Genomic DNA, 19227 nt, shown 5'->3' with positions numbered 1-19227 from the left:
TAAAAGCCAAACGGCTATGGCTCACTAAGAGCTCTCTGATAGAAGTTGACATGGTATTTGTCATAAGCGCCATGAGCCCCTTTTTAGGCGGATTCCGGTGCTTTACAAAATATTCTTTATTATTATTCTATTAATTGAACAGATTTCAAACCACACATATGCATACATGTACTGTTTAACAGGATGAGTAACATTACAAGAAATGTCAGAGACACACAAATACTGAACCTGTATACATACATTAGTAGATATCTTACCATTGAAAGGCTGTGTTTGGCTCATCTCAGATGCAGACACAGGTCCTGCCACTGCATTCCTTTCCACAGATGGTGACCCTGACTGAAAGCAACACAAACATCTCAATATTAATCAATGTGTCCTAGCTTGACAACAGTGTCATCATAAGTGCAAATGTCTCTGACTACAAGGATATATTTGGTCAATTACGGTTCAACTAACACTACATAATAAGATGATGAAAAGTTGTCTTTAGCTTTTCCCTGTAAATCTTGGAAAGCATATTCATGTACATCTGTATCAGAGATGCCAAGATCACACAAAAGCTTGGCGTGTGACAGTGCAAGCAGCGAAAGCCCAAATTCAAAAACATTGGCATCCGGACATTGGGTACAAAATCAGCTGAGAATAATGTGGCCCACTTTAACAAATCTCAGAAAATCCCAAGTTAGCATTCAAGGATTTCTTTAAGGTTGACAAATTCTGATAAATCACATCAATACAAGGCCGTCAATCGCTCGCTTCTCAAAAATGGAGTGGGAGACATACCTTGATCAGAACAAATGCGAGTGCTGAGCCCCAATGGTGAGGCAGGCGGGCCCCAAAATTTTGGGGGATTTCAGACACTCTGTGGTGCGATTTGAGGCAATTTCTGACCACTTTAACCATTTCTTTTAAAGCAGCAGATCATCATTTAAACATCATTTTCAAGTTTGGAGTAATTGAATCAGCTATTCTGAGCTATAGAATAAAATGTAGGCTATTATTTTTATTCGGGGACGAACAAAGTGGAGGGACAAACGATATGATGTCACCCCACATTCAAAAGTCAGGGGGGGGGGGGGAGGGGTTGTCCCCCACCGATCGACACCCATGCATCATTAACTCCACTCTGTAGGCCCTACCTAAATACAAGTTTGACAACAACTTATTTTCTTATTTTTGAAAAATGCCATAATAAAAATTTTCCGTTAACTTTATTATGGGTATGTAAACTCAAGATTTATGAAAGGGGATGCTTTGAGCTTGATGAAATTTCACTTGCCTGTGAAATTTGAGGTGAACAGTTTGCTCTACAGCAAGGCACGAGAGGCAACAAATCAAGGAAGGCCATGTTAGGGGCCGTGCCACATTAGGAACCCCTCCACTCCAGGAATGATTGCACAACACATTGTTGGCACAACACATTGTTGGCACATGCTTGATGCGATCGTACTGTGAGTTTACTGCAGGAGCGCAGTGCTGAACATAATCTTGTTACAAGGCCATTGGCTGGCCCTGGGGATGAGGGTGTCTCTACCCTGCGTGGCGATATATAATTATGATCTTCGCGTAGAAACGAAGTCGCAAAATTGCATTGCTTAGCCTCAACATGAAACATGTTTCCGTATTCTTGGCCCGAAAATAACCTAAAAATAAAATTTATAAACAATTTAGCGTTAGGCGTGGGAGTAACTTTTGTCTAGCGTGTGAGCGTGTGAATTGACTCTGAGGCATGTGACTTGGTAGATCTGTTGTATGTGTCAATGAAACACTTTAATGAAGGGTAATTGACATCATTTGCAAACATCCAACTGCCAAAATATTATGAAATATCCTACTTGATTGTAAGTAAATAATAGAATCAAACGTTCTGTGAAATCAATGTGCCTAGTATTCTGTCATTTCCTGGCGATGGTTCGGACCAAACCAGAGCGAAAAAAGAATTGCCCATTTTTCAAATACTGCCCCAAATTGACAGAAAATAGTTTAGTGACATGTACATATTGGTTACATATACGTGAATGAGATCCCCCCCCCCCCCCCCCCCCCCCCCCCCCCGAGTGACAAACTGGGGATCATACCACAAGAGGATGCAAGAACAAGGGAAACTTGCTTATGCATTTTCAGAATTCTCTCAAAAAGTACATGCATATCTACTGAGCTGAAATTTGAACAGGTTTATGTTTGAATCATTCATTCAGTCAATCACTCAGGCAGTTCCAATTCACTTTGTCCATGTTTCCCCTTACAGACTTGCAGTAAATTGTGCCATACACATGTTCTATGGTGTGAGCATGACATGTTTATTTCATCAGTCATTATACATGGTAAGGTTCCATACCCTCAGCACCATTTGACTCAATGTCCTATAGGTCCATGGCTAACTATTAAAGAGAAACAGCTACTAGGACCTTATTTCAAATGGCTGGACACAGTCTTTGTGGAACAGACAGATTAGTTGTGCAAGCTTAGATGAAAAACTGTTTTGAAGGAAGTGTGTGGAGTTTGGTGTAGTGATTGACATGCTAGAATACTAAGTATAGAGACAAGTAGTCTGGCAAGATGTCTGATTGCTTGACTTCATGGTAAGAAGTCACACTAGGTCATGGACAACATATGTACGTATATCAACATCACATCAAATTAATGATACAACTGCAACCAGATTGGCACCACTGATGTTTTTCCTAAGTAAGGCAGTCAGAAATATAAATGGGCAATTCCACGCGAAAGTGGACATGGCTGAAAAGTGTAAAATTCATGAAATCTTCAGAACTAAATGTGGTATCAAATAAATGGGGACAACAAGACCTTTTAATTGAGTAGTGTGCCATAGAATGTGACATTTAAAAAAAAATAGTTTTTGGGGTAAAAAAAAACCTGGTTTGGGAGCTAAAATTATGGATTTTAGGTAGTCATTTTGGCATCTTGTTTCAAATGCAAATTGCAAGTGTTATTGATAGAGTTTGTTTTTTTAAGGCAGAGAGAAAGGTTCATATTTTATAAAAACTAACACACAGAACTTGGAATACCATGATTCAGCTTTTTTTTATCACGTGTGTGAAAGTAATTTCAGATACGTAACATCCTTAATGTTTAATGCAACTGTCTGTAATGATGATGTTGCCATATCAAAGTAGCTTTTTGTAAAATGTCATTGTTTTTATGGAGTGAAGCAGTATCTACCACAACATAGTTATTTCATTAAATTCTTGCAAGAAACTTCACCGACTTTTAACAATGCATACTGATAAGTCAAAACCTGTCAGAATGCGTAAGTCAAAACCAGTCAGAATGCGTAATGTCCATAACGGTCGTTTACAGAGATTATATCTCATTAATCAATTCACCTAATACTACGTTAACCATGTCATGTTATACATTAAGGCCTAAGCTAGAGTTGTACTGAATATATAAAATTTGCTTTCACTGCAAGTATTTTTTTTGTAGTTTCAAATTGGTCAGTAGGCTTTGAATGTAACATTTGTAATGATGGAAGTGCCCAAGTGCCAAAAACATGAGAAAGGGACATTGCCACAGATAAAGTACTGTATAGATACCACTGTGTTCACAAATAAAATAACAGATAAACAAATTGTTTCGTCACTTTGTAAATTAAAAACCAAAGTAGTTACTAGAAATGGTTTACTTTGGTTAAGTTGATCTTAATAACCATACCAGTTGATCTTAATAACCATACCAGTTGATCTTAACAACCATACCAGTTGGTGGGATTTTGTTTGTATTTGATAACAACAAATGCTCATCATGTTATATCAGCTTCATTACATTTACAGGCCTTGATTCTGTACTATCAGCAGATATTTTTGGTAATGGCTCTGGAATGCTGCACTAGCTTAACTTGAAACTTCTTGACGTCTCCTTACTAATAGAAAACTAAAGTCTCCACATACATAAACGCAACTCATTCAATCAAAATTTTACCTGAAATTCCTTCTTTCAAGAAATACATGTACACATGATCCTCATAATTTACCTATCGGATCAAAGTCCACTTCAGCCTTGACTAATGTGCAGGTTTAGGTCAAACCCATTTGTTCTCAAGGCAAACGGAAGCAAGCTTCCGCTGATGAGATGAATGATTGCACAGAAGATAAAACCACCAATGTATTTTCCATGCAACTGTACATTTAATCACAAAATAGTGCAGACTGGGTCAAGTGAGAGGCACACACTCAGACCAGTTCATGAAAATATCACAAGAAATGTGTTCAATAATGTCCGAACGGCTAACTATATAAAATCATTCCTGACGATACAAACAACCTTATCAATAGCTCCAGCTTGTATATAACTCAATATCATCTAATCATAACTGAGAATTCTGTGCACAAATATCTTATATGCATTTCTTGAATCGTTGCTTGAGGCAATATCCACTTGACTTCATTTTGAATAATGGAGGAACTTGCAGATGTTATGGGTTCTCTGTAGTCGCGGCACAATTGGTTGCAGCCCCAGTACAAAATAAATACAGGCTTAAATGTGTCACCAATTAAATCTCCGGTAAAATTGAAACAGCGCAGCTGTGCAGTCCATCATTAAATGATTATATTCAAATTAAATCCTGATTATTTTGGAGGTAATGCACTTGGACAACACAATGATGTTTCAGTAGCATAGTAGTCCTTTTAAAGTATTGGTGAGAGTGCATGCACTCCAAAATACACGGGTCAGTTGGATTTCAACTTGTATTGCACAGAGCAAACTAGAAAACCTTTTCTATTTTTTTGGTCATGAAACATTTTTGTTTCAAAAGTCTTCCAATTTTAATATCAGAGCTGTTTGTGCTACATGTTGCTGCCTTGTAATTGTTGTCTAGTGTAATTTCACATTGTGTTGACCACTTCGTGCCGGGTTTATTTTTGCTGAAAACTATTTTTGCAAAAGGCAAAATTTCCCATCCAACTTCTGATATACAGCCTAACCCACAAAGACTGATTCGCAAGAGTCATTTCAGTAGTATTTGTACGTATTTCTTGCTGAAACCTCATATGTTTCAATACTCTTGGGTGTGCACTGGAGCGTAAATTGTCCAACAAGAGGCCATGCACAACGGCCAATTCAAGATCAACACACGGTCCGCCTCCACAGACTTCACAGAGTTTGTGTATGTGTACAAAAGACACAAGGGATTAGCGTGTTTAGATGTCACGCAGAGGCGCATCAAGGCAATCTTGACATTTTAACGCGTCAGCCGTGTCTGTGTATAAAAACAGCCAGTGCGTGTTATCACGTCCTCCGACGCGAACTGGATAATGGTACTTATGTATTTAAATTAAAATGATTAAAATTGAAAAAAAAATCATCTTTGTGATGAAAACGAAATTCTAACATGATCCGAGTGAAATAGAGATGAAATAAACTTTTTTAAGTTTATGAATTACAGGAGATTTTATAAGTGCAGTTAATCTATTACGACAAGTAGAACTTAACAGAGAATAGACACAACAAAGCCCCGAAAACTTTAAACATTAAATTGGTTTGGGTTCTTCCTGCGTATTTGTTACTGTTCCCATGCCAAAAATTGAGGCCCCTAAATTTGTCCACGATCTACATACAGTTACATAGGACTTGTCTTAGGTGCACTGCTATCATGTCTGTGAGCAATTTCTCTTTCACTGGCAGGCACGTGCTATACTACAAAGCAGAAAAGGTGTACGCGTTTGTGTTCACGAAATGAACAGATCAGATAACAAAGTCATTTTCCCCATCCCACACAATCGGCATTGCGTCACATTGCTTCGGCCTCCGTCAAGTAATTTACTATTTTAGCGCGCGAAAATGATCTGCTTAGGTCAAATGTTATTGTGCACAGCACCCGTAACATGTGACATTCTGCCAACCACTCTCGACGAATAAACGCTCTGGCCTTTGGTGTTAAAAAAGTCAAAGTGGGAACACATCGTAGACTTATGTGAAAGAATGTTGCGGTAAGTTTTCGCGTGGCCGCAGAAGAAAAAAGTCCAATGGGAACAGGGCCTAGTATCCATCTCAGAAATGCAGCATTACAGATGTATCCCTCTACACTATTGGGAATTTTAATTAGGAGGAGCCAACTTAACTATCTGTCTGGTAAGAAAGCAGCTTCACAATAAACATCTTTAGAGTTCAGAAACACCAAGTCACCAAGTTCAGCTACTCCCTTTATATTTCTGGGTTAAGTCTAGTTTTCTGACCATGCAACAAAACCAAGCATCTTTGAAAAACAAACTGTCATGCCTGATATGGACTTAAGTCATCCCTTCAATGTCTACATGAAAAACAAAACTCAAAGACATGGAACAGAAATCACAGGCAGTAACAGAATGACAATAGATTTATTTTACCCAATAGCAGTAGGGATAGCCATAGTAGCGCAGTGTAGGATGAGGTGGGGGTTGCGGAATGTTGGAGTCCAATGGAGAGTACCACATTGTAATCAAAACACCTTGCAGCTGTATGTCAGGTTCCCCGGTTAGCAACTATCAAGTCCGATAATGCTCTGCAATCTAAAGCTAAGCCCTATAAGCAGCATACATGACACTCAACTTGAGTGAGATGTGTTTACTATCATTCACAACATGCACTCACTACTATAACAGGTTGCGAAACTTTGCTAATTTCAGAACTTACAAAGGGTCAACCTATTTAAATAGGGGTGTCAATTGCTTGTGGCAGGCATTTGTCTGTTCTCCTTCAAATGATCACTATAAATTCACACATTATTGATGCTTTATGGCAATCGTTTTTGGGAACAATATACTTGGTTATCCTTTTAGAATGAAACTTTGCAATCTAAAAACCTCTTTTTGAGTATTTTCAACTGGGGGAAAGTGGTACATTCCCAGTGATAAAGCACCCTACACACCTGCACCTGTAACTTTCATTTCCTCCTAGATTCAGTAAGCGAAACAGGAAAATAGAACAACACTTGTCCCAAGTGATCTGGATAACTAATTTCCTACTCTTTAAACACAAACACGCATACAAACACGAGCACACACCACACATGTTATCCACTAACATTCTGCAGACTTCAGGAAATTAAAAGCAGGCCAGGTTCAGGCTGAGTTTTCCCAAAGTCAAACCTTAGAGGAAAGTGGAGCTGTTGGCTAGGAGGTTGGGGACCCAACAGAGACAACATTATTACTCTACTCATTGAGTGGGACTTAGCCAATGATAGTAAGCTATTTGCAGTACAGGTCCCTTAACAATTATGGTAAGAAAGAGTTTTATAATTATGAAAATCTCAGCAAAGTGACTGAGGTTGGTGTTCTTCATATTAGGTTATTTCCAGGGTTACTCGCATTACAAGTTTTTAAAATTCTATACCATACCAAGTGGAGTGGTCTTCGTATTAGTTGGATTCCCCCCTCCCCTTTTACATAAACATAACATTTATTCAAGGTTCTTCCCCGATGACAAAAAAATGTTCTCTGTTCCCTCATTTTAGCGTGGCACTCTTTGGAAATGTGGTTACTCACATTTCACAAAGAGACATGGCAGGAATTGTCTTTCTTTTAATTCAGTAGTTTACTTAGGGTGAAACTGCAATAACCAAATGAGTAGTTTTGACAGGATATATGGACAGTACAAAATATATACCAAAATCAGGTAAAGATGCTTGAAAGAAAGAGGCTAGTTACTTACATTACAGTTACTCGCATTACAGTTTTTCTGCCCATCTTTGGTACAAGTTCAAACATATAAGAAACTAATGTTCAAACAAAAACATCTTTTGGCATAAAATATTTTCTCTCTGGCTTAACAAAAACTCACAACACTTGCATTTTGTATATATAAACAAGGTGCCAAAATGACTATCTACATGTCAAATCCACAATAGCCTCCCAAAAACCAGTTCTGGACTAAAAATAAACTTACGTATATTCATCTCAGTGGCACATCACTCAAATGAAAGGTCTTGTCCTCCCCTTTATTTTGATAACACATTTGAGGTTGTGATACTTGTACTTCCTTAGATTTAATAAATTTTCCAATTTTCAGCCGTGTCCACTTTTGCATGGAATTGCCCATATATTTATGCATATTAAAAAAAAAAGATTATTAGTTAGTTGCATCAAGAGGTATGTAAGACAAACAATCACCCCCCCCCCCCCACACACACACACATATAACAAAAACAAACAATACCAAACCTTAAACTGAAAAACAAACATCAAAAACTGAAAAGATAATTGTTTGCTATTGGTAATTTTATTACTTTGGGCATCATTTGTAAAAAGAAAAATCAGTATTCTCACTGACGGAAGTCACAGCCAAGGTGGGCACAGGGGAAAGAGGACAAAATAAGATACAGAATGAGTGTATTATAGAAAATTCCCTTGAGACTGACCCGATAGATAGCTTATCCAATGATCACTGGACTGGAGTTGCTTGCAAGATTCCACACATATGAACACTGCAAATGCCTTAGATGATACCAGATAGCAAGAATGGGTGATTGCAAGTAGAGTAGTAGTCAGTTCCTTGGCTTCACCTCTCTCCCTCACCTACAGCGTTCCTAACCCCTCCCTCACACTTCCCCTGGTTAAGTGCCTGGAGACTTGACCAATAATTCAATTCCGTCTTTTCCCTCAACCAGGCATGTCAAATACTCTTGAGAATTATCAACTCTGCACAAACTTGACAGAATCTGGCAATTGTTTACAGACTGCAGGTTTTCTATTTTTCAGGGAGGAAATCAGGTTTGAAAGGAGTTATGAAAAGGGGAGGATGTAACTTGTGTTTAGTGCATATTAATAGAAGCTAACAGCGTCCCAGGGGTGGCCAGGTTTTCTCCATTTTGACAGATTGTTCCTTACCAAGCAAATTACGCTAAATGCTACATTTCCACTTTGGCATTCAGAGTTACTAACTGTGACAACTAAGCTTTGAAAAACAGGCACCCATGTTTAACATTAGATGTCTATCATCTAGAACTACATCACAATATTTGTCAATATGACTGCAAGTATCCTTTTTAATGCTTATGTTTCATTTTGCAGAATACTGAGGAAAAAAAATGTTTCCTTTAATCTATTCAGTTGTACTCCCTACAGTTGTTTTTATTTGTAGTTGATTGTAACCTAACACAGCCATGTGAACCTTATTACATTCCAGCAATGGAAATACGAATCCTATTTTTTGGGTGCCATGGGCTTAATCAATTGGGGCCTTCAGACACCGTTTTAAATTTGCTTAAAACACTAGTTGAACTCAACTTGGTGTGACTTTTCTGCTAAATGGTGTCTGAACGGTTTTAATGTTACACCGTCTCAACTTTATCTTGCTGCCAAAGCGGTAAGTTAAAACACCTAGAAGGGGTGTTGGGGGGTGTTGGAGGGGAGGGGGGGGGGTAGTGCTAACCAAGAATGGTTTTATTCAAATGATGTCTGAATGGTTTTTAGCTAAAACACTTCCTGTTTTAGCTGGCGCAGGCAGGCATGCATATGCTAGACGACTTTTTGCTATGATGCAACCTGTTTACATGCATACAAGTGCAAATATCATTTCTTGTGGTTTCACTGGTTTCACACATCCAACTTTTCCAGGAGAATTATTAGCAACAAGAAAGCATTTACATGTACTTAAAGGAAAAAGTCAGACGTATAATGCTTTAATAAAAAAAAAACCCGGAGAATTGAAGTCACGAAGGGAACCATGGTCCAACACAGTCTGTACGGTACTGCGTATGGCACGGTATCAGCGTGCATGGACTGCCATGTTTACCACTTGGGCTATGACGTCAACCACGGTGACGGAGAAGGGCTCCAGACTGTGTGCAACAAACTGGGCAAAGGACCAGGTGAAGGCTCATACACGGCACGGTGTGGGCCAAGGCGGAAGTTCTACGTGAACTCACAAATGGAGGTAAACCTCTTGGAGTTGAACCTGAATTACTTAAAATGGTGTCTGAACGCTCGGTATGTTTGAATTTTATGACTGGCCACCCGCGGTAAGCGACCGTTTTAACTTTTACAGTTGAAGCTAAAACCCTGTCTGAACATAGCCTATTTTAAAATAAGCAAAATTACATGTAGATATATTACACAGGTAACAAGGACATAGCAATACGACATTTTAATTTTCAGCTCTTTTCTTGAATTTTAACAATGAAAATGATAGTCAGTGTACATCCTTAATTTACAGTTGACTGTCATGAATACAAATGCTTCCTCCCATGCAATTGTACTCTTATTTAGAAAAAAGTGTCCTGAAATAAAGCATGATGCTTTGGATTAACATCTTGGTTAATTGTCTTGTTGGGTACATGTTAATGTGACAGAAGAAAAACCTCCTTTTGAATCCATCCATGAAGCATAACAGCTGTCTTACCATGTGGGACTCTATATATTGTCCGGGTGGAGCAAATGATGGGCCAACGTTGATTGCTGCTGCAGCACCTGTATGTGCTGGTGGTGGCACCATGCCTGATGGGTGATTAGGCATGGCTTGAAGAGCTCCCTCGGCATGTCTTTGTAGCACATTAATTGCATCATCAAGTCTCTCCTCCATACGACTTTGCTACGTATGGTAAGAATAAAAACAATTTCCACAACATGATGAACAACATTCAGGTAGGACTTCAAACAACTTTACATTAGGCGGGATTCTTTCATTAATGTTGGCAAACCTGGTACTTTGGGTTCCTTCAGTATTTTATATAAGCAAAGAGAAGAATTTTGGAGGATTTTGCATCTTACCAGTGAATGTAGATGGCTTTCAACATAAGGCCCCGGTGATGCCTGAGTGCTCGATCTTGGCCAAGGTCCTATGTAATGCATATAGGAAAAAAAACCATATAACTGTGTCTGTGAATTGATCTATAAAATGACTTAACATTTAATCAAAGTTTAAAAGAAACATTAAAACCACAGAATGTTTCAAACCTTTCCATTCAAATTTTTCATCCAATTCCTTTAGTATAAGTAAAAAAATCGAAGACAGTTGCAATGGCGAGCAAATGCCCCCCCCCCTCAGGCGCCGTCACCGACTGCACTTAATGTATAATATGAACATACAGGCACTGAAACTGACATCATTTGCAAAGGATGGTATCAAAAGATCCTGGATAACTTTCCAATTATTGGTTCTGATTTACAAATGCATACATGGATTAGCCCCAGTTTACCTCCAAGAATTGATCTACAAATACCATCTTCTTCTCCAAGAAGTTAGAACCCTCCGCTCTAGTTCAAAAGAACTTCTCACTCCATACCCAGTTATCACCAAATCATACGGTCAACGTGCCTTCCAATTCACTGCTCCCTCCCTAACTATGGAATGATTTCCCAAACCATATCAACAACTGTCTCACCTTGGATCAGTTCAAACTACATCTTAAAACTCACCTGTTTACTTTCACAAGCGCATAACTTAATTGTATTATGCGCTATATAAGAACTGTTCATTAGTATTATTATTATTAAGATCAGAAAGGTTACTCACATGCTTTAAAAACCTCTATAAAGATAATTTCAATTTGATATTACTTTTGCTAACATATTTAAACTGGAAAAAAATCTGATTTTAATCTTCTTCCAATCTTTCTGGAGCCGGTTCTGGTTCTCAAAAAAGAACCAGAAGGGCAAGTATTGGCTTCAATGCTCTATCTGCACGCCTCGTGGCCGACCGCAAACTCAAAAAGGGCTCTATTGAGCTGTTTGTCTCCGACTTGTGAAATATTGTTTTGACTAGCCGGCCTGAGTGAATGTCCCGGGGCCGCGCCTCCGCGATTGATTTCCTGTGGAGCCGAATCTCGGCTTTGGATTTTGTGCACAGAAAATAGGTAATTTTATCTGGAACCGATTCTTTTGGGCCCGGAACCGACGATAGCGGGTACCTGGTTCTTGAAAATATTGGACTCGCAGTTCCGATTTAAGCCTGTTCGGTATGACAATATTTCATGATATTTCGATTTAATTTTCATATCAGAAATCGTATCGATCTCTAAAAAAAATGGGCACATCGTGGAATTCGATATGCCAAAAAATATCGCGATATTCTTTTGTAGTACTGCTTTTGTAACCATTAAAGTCAACCTCTTTGAGTTCAAAAAGCGCCGCTAAAGTGCTCCCATGAAAAACCGTAAACCACAAATTCACTGTTACCGCATTGTACCGCTAGGTCTTACCTATTAAGGGGCGGAACCAACTGACTAACGTCACGTATATTGGATTTTGCGTCTTCCACGTGGCAGTACAAACAACACAATCCAGACCATCTTTTTAACCGATTGTTCTCAATTTCGCTCCACATACCAAGTGCCAAAACCGTAATCACGTGCGTCTAAATAACCGAAGGGAAACAAAGTCTCTGACATTTCGCAAAGAAAATACGGTGCCTGTTTTGTTTTGACGGAAATGTTTCATACAGAAAACTGCTTATTCTTAAAACGATTCGATTGAGGTGATTTTTTTCCGTAAGGAAGTTGAAGTTCAGCAAGGCAGAACAGAGACATTTCACCGTGGATACCGCACAGGTACTAGTCTCTGAAAGAAATAGTTGAACGAGAAGTTGTACAGACAAAACACCGCAAATAATTGTAGATTATGACGTTAAGAAGTAAACATGTTTCGTTTTGGCGCGCGGCGCCGCAAAGGGAGACCTCGCCGGGCCCACAAATTTCCTTTTCTCAGCCCAAACGATATCCGCATATGTACGTATACATGGTTGTTAAGCGCCCTCTACGATACTTTTATGATACGTACGCACTATATAATTATTAGTTTCCCCATGTTGCGGCGAGCAGTGCGACAGCTCAGTCGATACAGATTTGTGTTTTTACACCACGAGGTTGCGGGTTCGATTCACGGTTTTGCACCTGCATTTTTTTTTCTAACCTGAGGCTTGGGAGGATTTTTATAAAAAGGGAAATAAAGTCCGAATTTCATATATTTATATATTTTAGATTTTCTTCTCATGTTTTTAGAAAAGTATAGTCCAAAACGCCATAGCGTATTGCGGATGTCGTTTGGGACAAAAAACATTCCCCGCCGGGCCGACTCCGGCGAACTAGATCAAATTTTCCTGCACGTATTTTCCTGACTCGTTCCGTCTCTTCCGTGCTTGTGCCCGGGCACTTACACTTGCTTAGTGCCAAAACTGTGCTAAACTTATGAAATCAGTTCATATTTTGAGCAACAAAAAACGCCGAAAACCAACTGTTCAATCGTGACTTTCGTTCAAAAAAAATCATCACTAGAAATTAGACGGATCCATTAATATTTGTAAAGGGGTGCTTCACCCTCTTTTTGGAGTTAACATCGTTTTTCGAAAAAATTCTTTAGAAAATTTTTTTTTTGTGAGTTTGTTGCGATGAAGGACTTTTTCTGAACAAGGAAATATTTCGGACTCCATTAAAAAAAATATTATTAGTAATTTTGAAAAGGTGGAAATACTGGTAAATTGTTTTCAAGGAAGCACACCCTTGACTGCAAATGGTGTGGGCTGTACACGGTCTTACTATGACATGAGTGCACATGGCATCAATGCAGTGTGCATTGCGTGCTAGTGCTTCGTTCTTTCCTCAAGATATCTCTAGTTGCACATTTTTATCAAACATTTCAAGGTAATTTTTTCTATATTTGAATGTGGAATTTGTTTTTTACTGAAATTGGCAAAGTAAATGAGACTATAGTCAAATAAAATTGACGATTTTGTTCAGGACATAGGGCCTATTGGGGTTTTTTTCGCGGCAGTGGATGGTGACTTTGGTCGTGTTTTTTTGTTGTTATTCCATTGTTCCATGAATGGAAAAATGATGTCCATCACGATAATATCGCGATATCCGATATTTTTTTCACGATATGCCGATTTAAAAATAAATATCGAACAGGCTTTATTCCGGTTCCCATATTGGAACCGGTTAGAACCTGGGAACCGCCGGAACCGCGCAAGCCTAATTGTTAGATACTAAGAAGTTGCATCGGATACTTTCCAGGTTGTTATTCCACAGATTGATATTTTAACGTACATAACTGAAAACTGCGCAACAAATGTAACTGTAATGTGTACCTGTACGGTGCATCCAACAAGTCATCCCAACAAATAGGCTACCAATTAAAATAAAATTGATGAAAGCTGCAGTTTAACTACTGGTTTAACACACATATCAACCATTATTCCTACAGCCGGAAAACATTGTGTTTACAGTAAACTGACCTTCCTGGATTTCTTGTGACAAAATTGCCGACCTCGCATTTTTTTTATTGCCTCACTTGCTATTTTGAGAAAGAATATATCTTCCCTATGCAATTTGTTTGTGATACTGGTTTATTAAGGGAATAAATGTGCGCTCGAGAGGTTTTAATCACTCTGTTTAAGACTGCTTAGAATCTGGGTGCTGAGAGGGTAATTATCAGCACCCAGACTCTAAGCAGTCTTAAACAGAGTGATTAATACTGACCGAGCACATATTTATTCCCATTCATAAATACCTTTTCGGTAAAAAAAAAATCAAGTAATTCGTTCAAAAAATCCCGATTTTGATCAACAAGTTCACTCAAGCTTTTTGAAACATCCCTCTAGCAAAATAATGGAGTGTTCAGCTGGCGAAGTAAGATGTAAACAACCCTTTTATGGAGATCGACGCGCGCGTAGCACGTTCTGCGCGATGTCGCGCAGAACGCACCTGGGGCGTTGCGTTTTGAATTTAGAACTATAAAATTCGGACTCACTGGTAGTGTTGCGCATGCCTACGTGAGGATTGTGAACGTTCAACCAATGAAACGGTAAGAGGCACTGGATTTTTAGGAGTTCACATTTTATGTGACACTGGAAAAGTGTTTAAGACCAGCTAGCCATGTCTTTATCATCCGTTTAAGACCGGCCACGTGACAGGCTCTAAACCAATAGGAATGGCTAAACTGTCTGAGGTATTTATGAATAAACAATTAAACAGATTAATTAAACAGAATACCGTTAAAGGTACCCTTAAGTAAACTAAGTACATGTAAGTATAAGAGACTGCCAGACAAACATAAGAACAGTTACAAATATAACTATTTTCCCTACTTATCTGGATAATTTTCAGGGCATTACAGTAAACACAATTTTTGTTTGCCTAAGAGTACCCAAATACTTTTTGTTTTTAATTATTTCCACATAATGAATTCTACCTATTAATTGACTTAACTGCCAAACTCATCTGAAATATGTTTGTGCACATAAAAAAACAAAAAAAACCTGATAACTCGGAACTTTAGCCTACATACGACTAGTACTGAACCACCTCAAATTCAACCACTGGCTTTGTTGCTGCTATTTAAGCTGACCAATTTTAAAGTTCCATGGTACCCAGTCAGTTTCCTTTAATCTTTTTGACTAGCGGGATGCCGCGCTTCGCGCGGCACCCGCTAGATGGGTAGAGTTGACTGTTTTTTAATAATTACTGTATGCAATGAAATTTCGATAATTTTAACTCTAATAACTCCAAACAACTGTTAAGTCAAATAAAGAATCATACCCTCTGCTGCACGCGAGGCGCAAGCCTATTTGGACTCGCCATCAGTCTCGCCTAATTTGTATTTGCGTTCAACGTGCGCGTACATAACGTTTCCTGCGGAGATTGTGCGAGGGTACGGGTCCAGGACATATTGTCAATAGACCGCTTGCAGATGCGTTCGATAATCGACGCGCGAAGGCGCGCGACGCCATGTTGTGGGACAGGCGTATATCTATCCATGCACATTTTGTCCCATAACATGGCGTCGTGCACCTTTGCGCGTCAATTATCGATCGCGTCTGCAAGCGGTCTATATAGGGGAAGGGGCTAGCTAGGGTGAAGGGTGCTAGTCAGAACGCCCAATTTCTGTAAAACCCGTCGACCATGTCACCAATATTTCCGGGGATGGGGAGAAACATTTCCAAAGATGGGGAGAAATGGTTTTTGTCATAGAGGGGAGATGGTGATATTGAAATCGCTGATATTGTGGAGGTTTATGTTTGTGCTGGGATTCATACCGTTTAAATGTTTTAAATTGCGCGCCGATTAGGAAGGTCTTGCTGTCAACAGTTGAATGAAATTAAGTATTCATTGCCGACCGATTGTCTCATGCGGCGTCTCATTATATAAAGCTCATAAATAATGTTGTGCTGGAATATTGTCCAGTCAATTTGAACATTGAATTTTCAAGGTGCCAAACCATTAAGGACGTATACACCAACTGTACAATTAGGTAATTTAGATGAAACGCGGTTTGATCTTGGCCTATACAACGTCGTATCCATCGTTCTCACTACAGAGGAGAGGAGGGGGCAGCCAGTGGGGGTGGGTTTGGATATTGTGTGTGCGTCGCCAGGATTTTTTCTAGAGGGGGGCAAAACATATTTTTGCCCACAAAATGCCTGTTTTTCTCAACACATTCTCGATTTATCAGTTTTAGAGGGGGGCAGGGACATTTTGCTCCCCCCAACCCATTAAATTTACACCACTATGACTTCGCGCCTCCTTTTTTTTTTTTTTTTTTGCTTTTCCGCCCATGCTTATTTATGTTACACCTGTGAATGGTCACTTATATTTCCGGGGAAGTGGGCAACAATTTATATTTGTTATGGTGAAGGGGGTGTTTCTTATGTATTAAGTAGAAGTTAATGTCATTATAGCAGTTGGTGTTTTTATTATGGTGATGGGGTTGTACAGCAAAGTATCGTAACACGTTTATTTGCAGAAGAGAGTAAAACTAAAAGAAAGGACATATTGGAGCACTTCATAATTATGTCAAGCACCACATGTTAAATGTATTTATTACAAAACTGTGAAAATGAAATCAGGTATACACGAATTATATTAGTAATAATGTATTTGCATTCGCTACTGTACAGGGTAGTACTTTGACAAAACTCAGGGGATATAATAGTAGTCAGTTTTCGGAGCAATTTTCGCAAGGGACGTCGGTCCAGGCTTGTATACCATAGGCACAGACATTCCATGAAAGGCCTTCAAGCAAGACGGCCAAAGGTTATTGTGCGATTGCAGTTTTTTGTGTGTTAAAAGCTGTAATCATAAATAATGACAGTGGCATTGTAAGTTACAGGACAACATTTATTTAATGAGAGTTGGTGAAAACTCATGAGAAATGGAGGGGTATGCGATCATGAATATTTTGTTGTGAAATTTTAAGAGTGATTATGTAATTTGGTAATCAAAGACATTGTTTTGTTATCAAATAAGTTTGCCAGGATCGACGCAGTCTGCTTGGCCAGTAATTATCGGGTAATCATTCCATCATTATTCTTGGGTACAACTAAGCCAAGGATATAATTTTTTAAAAGGATGGACATAAAACAGCAGAAAAGAATGATTTTTTTTTCACTATTTCATGACTTCTAAAAATAAAATTATGGCTAGAAGAAAAGTGGTTTTTGAATGGATAAAGAGAAAAAGCAGGAATCTTGCAGTTGAACTGGAAAGAATAGGTGTGTCACGTCTTCGTCTTGAGTTGAGATTCTTGCTTTGGGAACTGGTTGAAGCATGCACTGGAGCATGCTTGGAGCATGGTTGGAGCTGGTCATGTGATGTGGGTGTCATCGGGAGTCCTGTGTAAAGGAGTTAGAAAGAAAAGAATAACGACTAAGGTGAAGAAAACTTGTAAAAAAATACATCGGCTAACAATAGCTACAAATAAATTAGACAGGTGTTGCAATACCCATGGAGGAAGGAATAGACCCCATTTATGCGGAATGCACTACTGAAGTACTAACCAAACATGCCAAACAACGAAACATGTCTTATATGTTGTATTTTTGTATTTTTGTTCGGGTACATGTTCCAAGTGAGGCCTGTATTTACGGAGGTCATGCAGTAAATTGGCCACATTAAGCCTAGCTAAGTAAACCCACGGCCAAACTCTCGATGTCCGAGGCCTCCCCCCGGCCCGTACAACCCTCCCCGTACTACCACCAGACTACGCCATCATTGGACACTCACAAACTCACACTTTTCACAAACAACAATGCTTCTCATTGCCAGCGGCGTTCGAAAGAATACCACTTTCACAAACAACAATACATATCACAAATGAGACTTACCGTTCAAAGAGAAAACTGGAGCAAGGAACAGATACATCGCTGTGCTGAAGAAATATGGGGCAAGTTGCATGCGCTGCATGCTCATAACGAACGTATACGTGGCACGAAAATTATCCGGCCCATACGCTGCATGCTCATAACGAACGTAGGGCCTACATGTACTGTACATGTATACGACGTGGCACGTCAATTATCCGGCCCATACGGTACGCAAGATGGCCGGCGCGGCCCAATGGGGAAGGGAATTATGGGAAATAGAGCATTGAAATAGAGTGGAAATAGCCGGGCCCCGTTCCGCATCCCCCGCAGCCAACGGGCGCGATGGGGACGGGAGACCGGTCTGGAAAATGGCAGCGCCCCCCGATCATTTTCGTGATTGTAGTATAGATATTAAAGCCCTGTCCGCACTGGACTTTTTTTTGGTCAAACTAACCGAGACTATGGGTACTTTTCCCATTTTAAGTCCAGTGCGGACAGCCTAGGACGTTTTCCTCTCGGTTACTTTTCCTGAGTCCAGCGGTTACTTTTACTGGCCAACTGCTGCCCAGGAAAACTTCCCACGCGCCCAGGAAAACTGACCAGGTCACTTTTCCCGAGACGATAAGTCCAGTGCGGACAGTGCGAGTCGGTAAAAGCGGCTCAGGAAAGCGTACTTCCAGCCCGAGCGCCATGTTATGCATACAGAGACCGCACGAACCTCAGTGCACGTGTGGCCGAAGACATTTTGTAGAAACACGCTGCGCCGTGTATCATCAAGTCCGAGCGGTAAAATCTCGTTAAAATATATATTTCAACGGACAAATACATACACAGAGAAGAGAGATCACGTTCTGAGAATTAATTTGCGGAAATTCTCTTTCTCCACCGATGTATGTTATTTTCTACGATCCAAATTCGTCCTGATACGCTACTGTAGTCATGCACGGAACATCATGGTCCGGTACCGCACGTAGGCCGTAGTCACTGGTTCCTGGCCCACATCATAGCTTCAATTCTGTAAGCATGCGATGGGAACCAACGAATACTGATGGCACTGCTGCCGCACGGAACATCGTACAGCGGCATGGCTTCGACGACGTGCATCACAAATGCGTCAGAATTACAGGCCTTTTCGTCAAGATTTAGCGTGTCAAGATGAAATAATATCGTGTAAACGATTATGTTGTGCATGCAAATGGCGTGTGTAATATT

The 19227-nt window shown here is 39.6% G+C and overlaps 1 protein-coding gene across 3 annotated transcripts in view; it reads right to left on the bottom strand.

The window, feature by feature from the left end:
- LOC119720683 (transcription factor 12-like) overlaps positions 1 to 19227 on the bottom strand; it is a 95593-nt gene that overhangs the window by 16628 nt on the left and 59738 nt on the right. For all 3 annotated transcript variants that reach the window (XM_038190480.1, XM_038190479.1, XM_038190478.1), the window contains exons 9-11: positions 10710 to 10777; positions 10342 to 10530; positions 258 to 339 (exon numbers count right to left, since the gene is read on the bottom strand). In XM_038190480.1, the coding sequence (XP_038046408.1) occupies positions 258 to 339; positions 10342 to 10530; positions 10710 to 10777 (339 nt within the window). The remainder of the gene's footprint in view (positions 1 to 257; positions 340 to 10341; positions 10531 to 10709; positions 10778 to 19227) is intronic.

Source organism: Patiria miniata, unplaced genomic scaffold, assembly GCF_015706575.1.
Source record: "Patiria miniata isolate m_02_andy unplaced genomic scaffold, ASM1570657v1 HiC_scaffold_9, whole genome shotgun sequence".
In the NCBI taxonomy this organism is placed as follows: domain Eukaryota; kingdom Metazoa; phylum Echinodermata; class Asteroidea; order Valvatida; family Asterinidae; genus Patiria; species Patiria miniata.
Note: the sequence above shows the minus strand (reverse complement) of the source record. Positions and strands in the feature narration are given on the sequence as shown.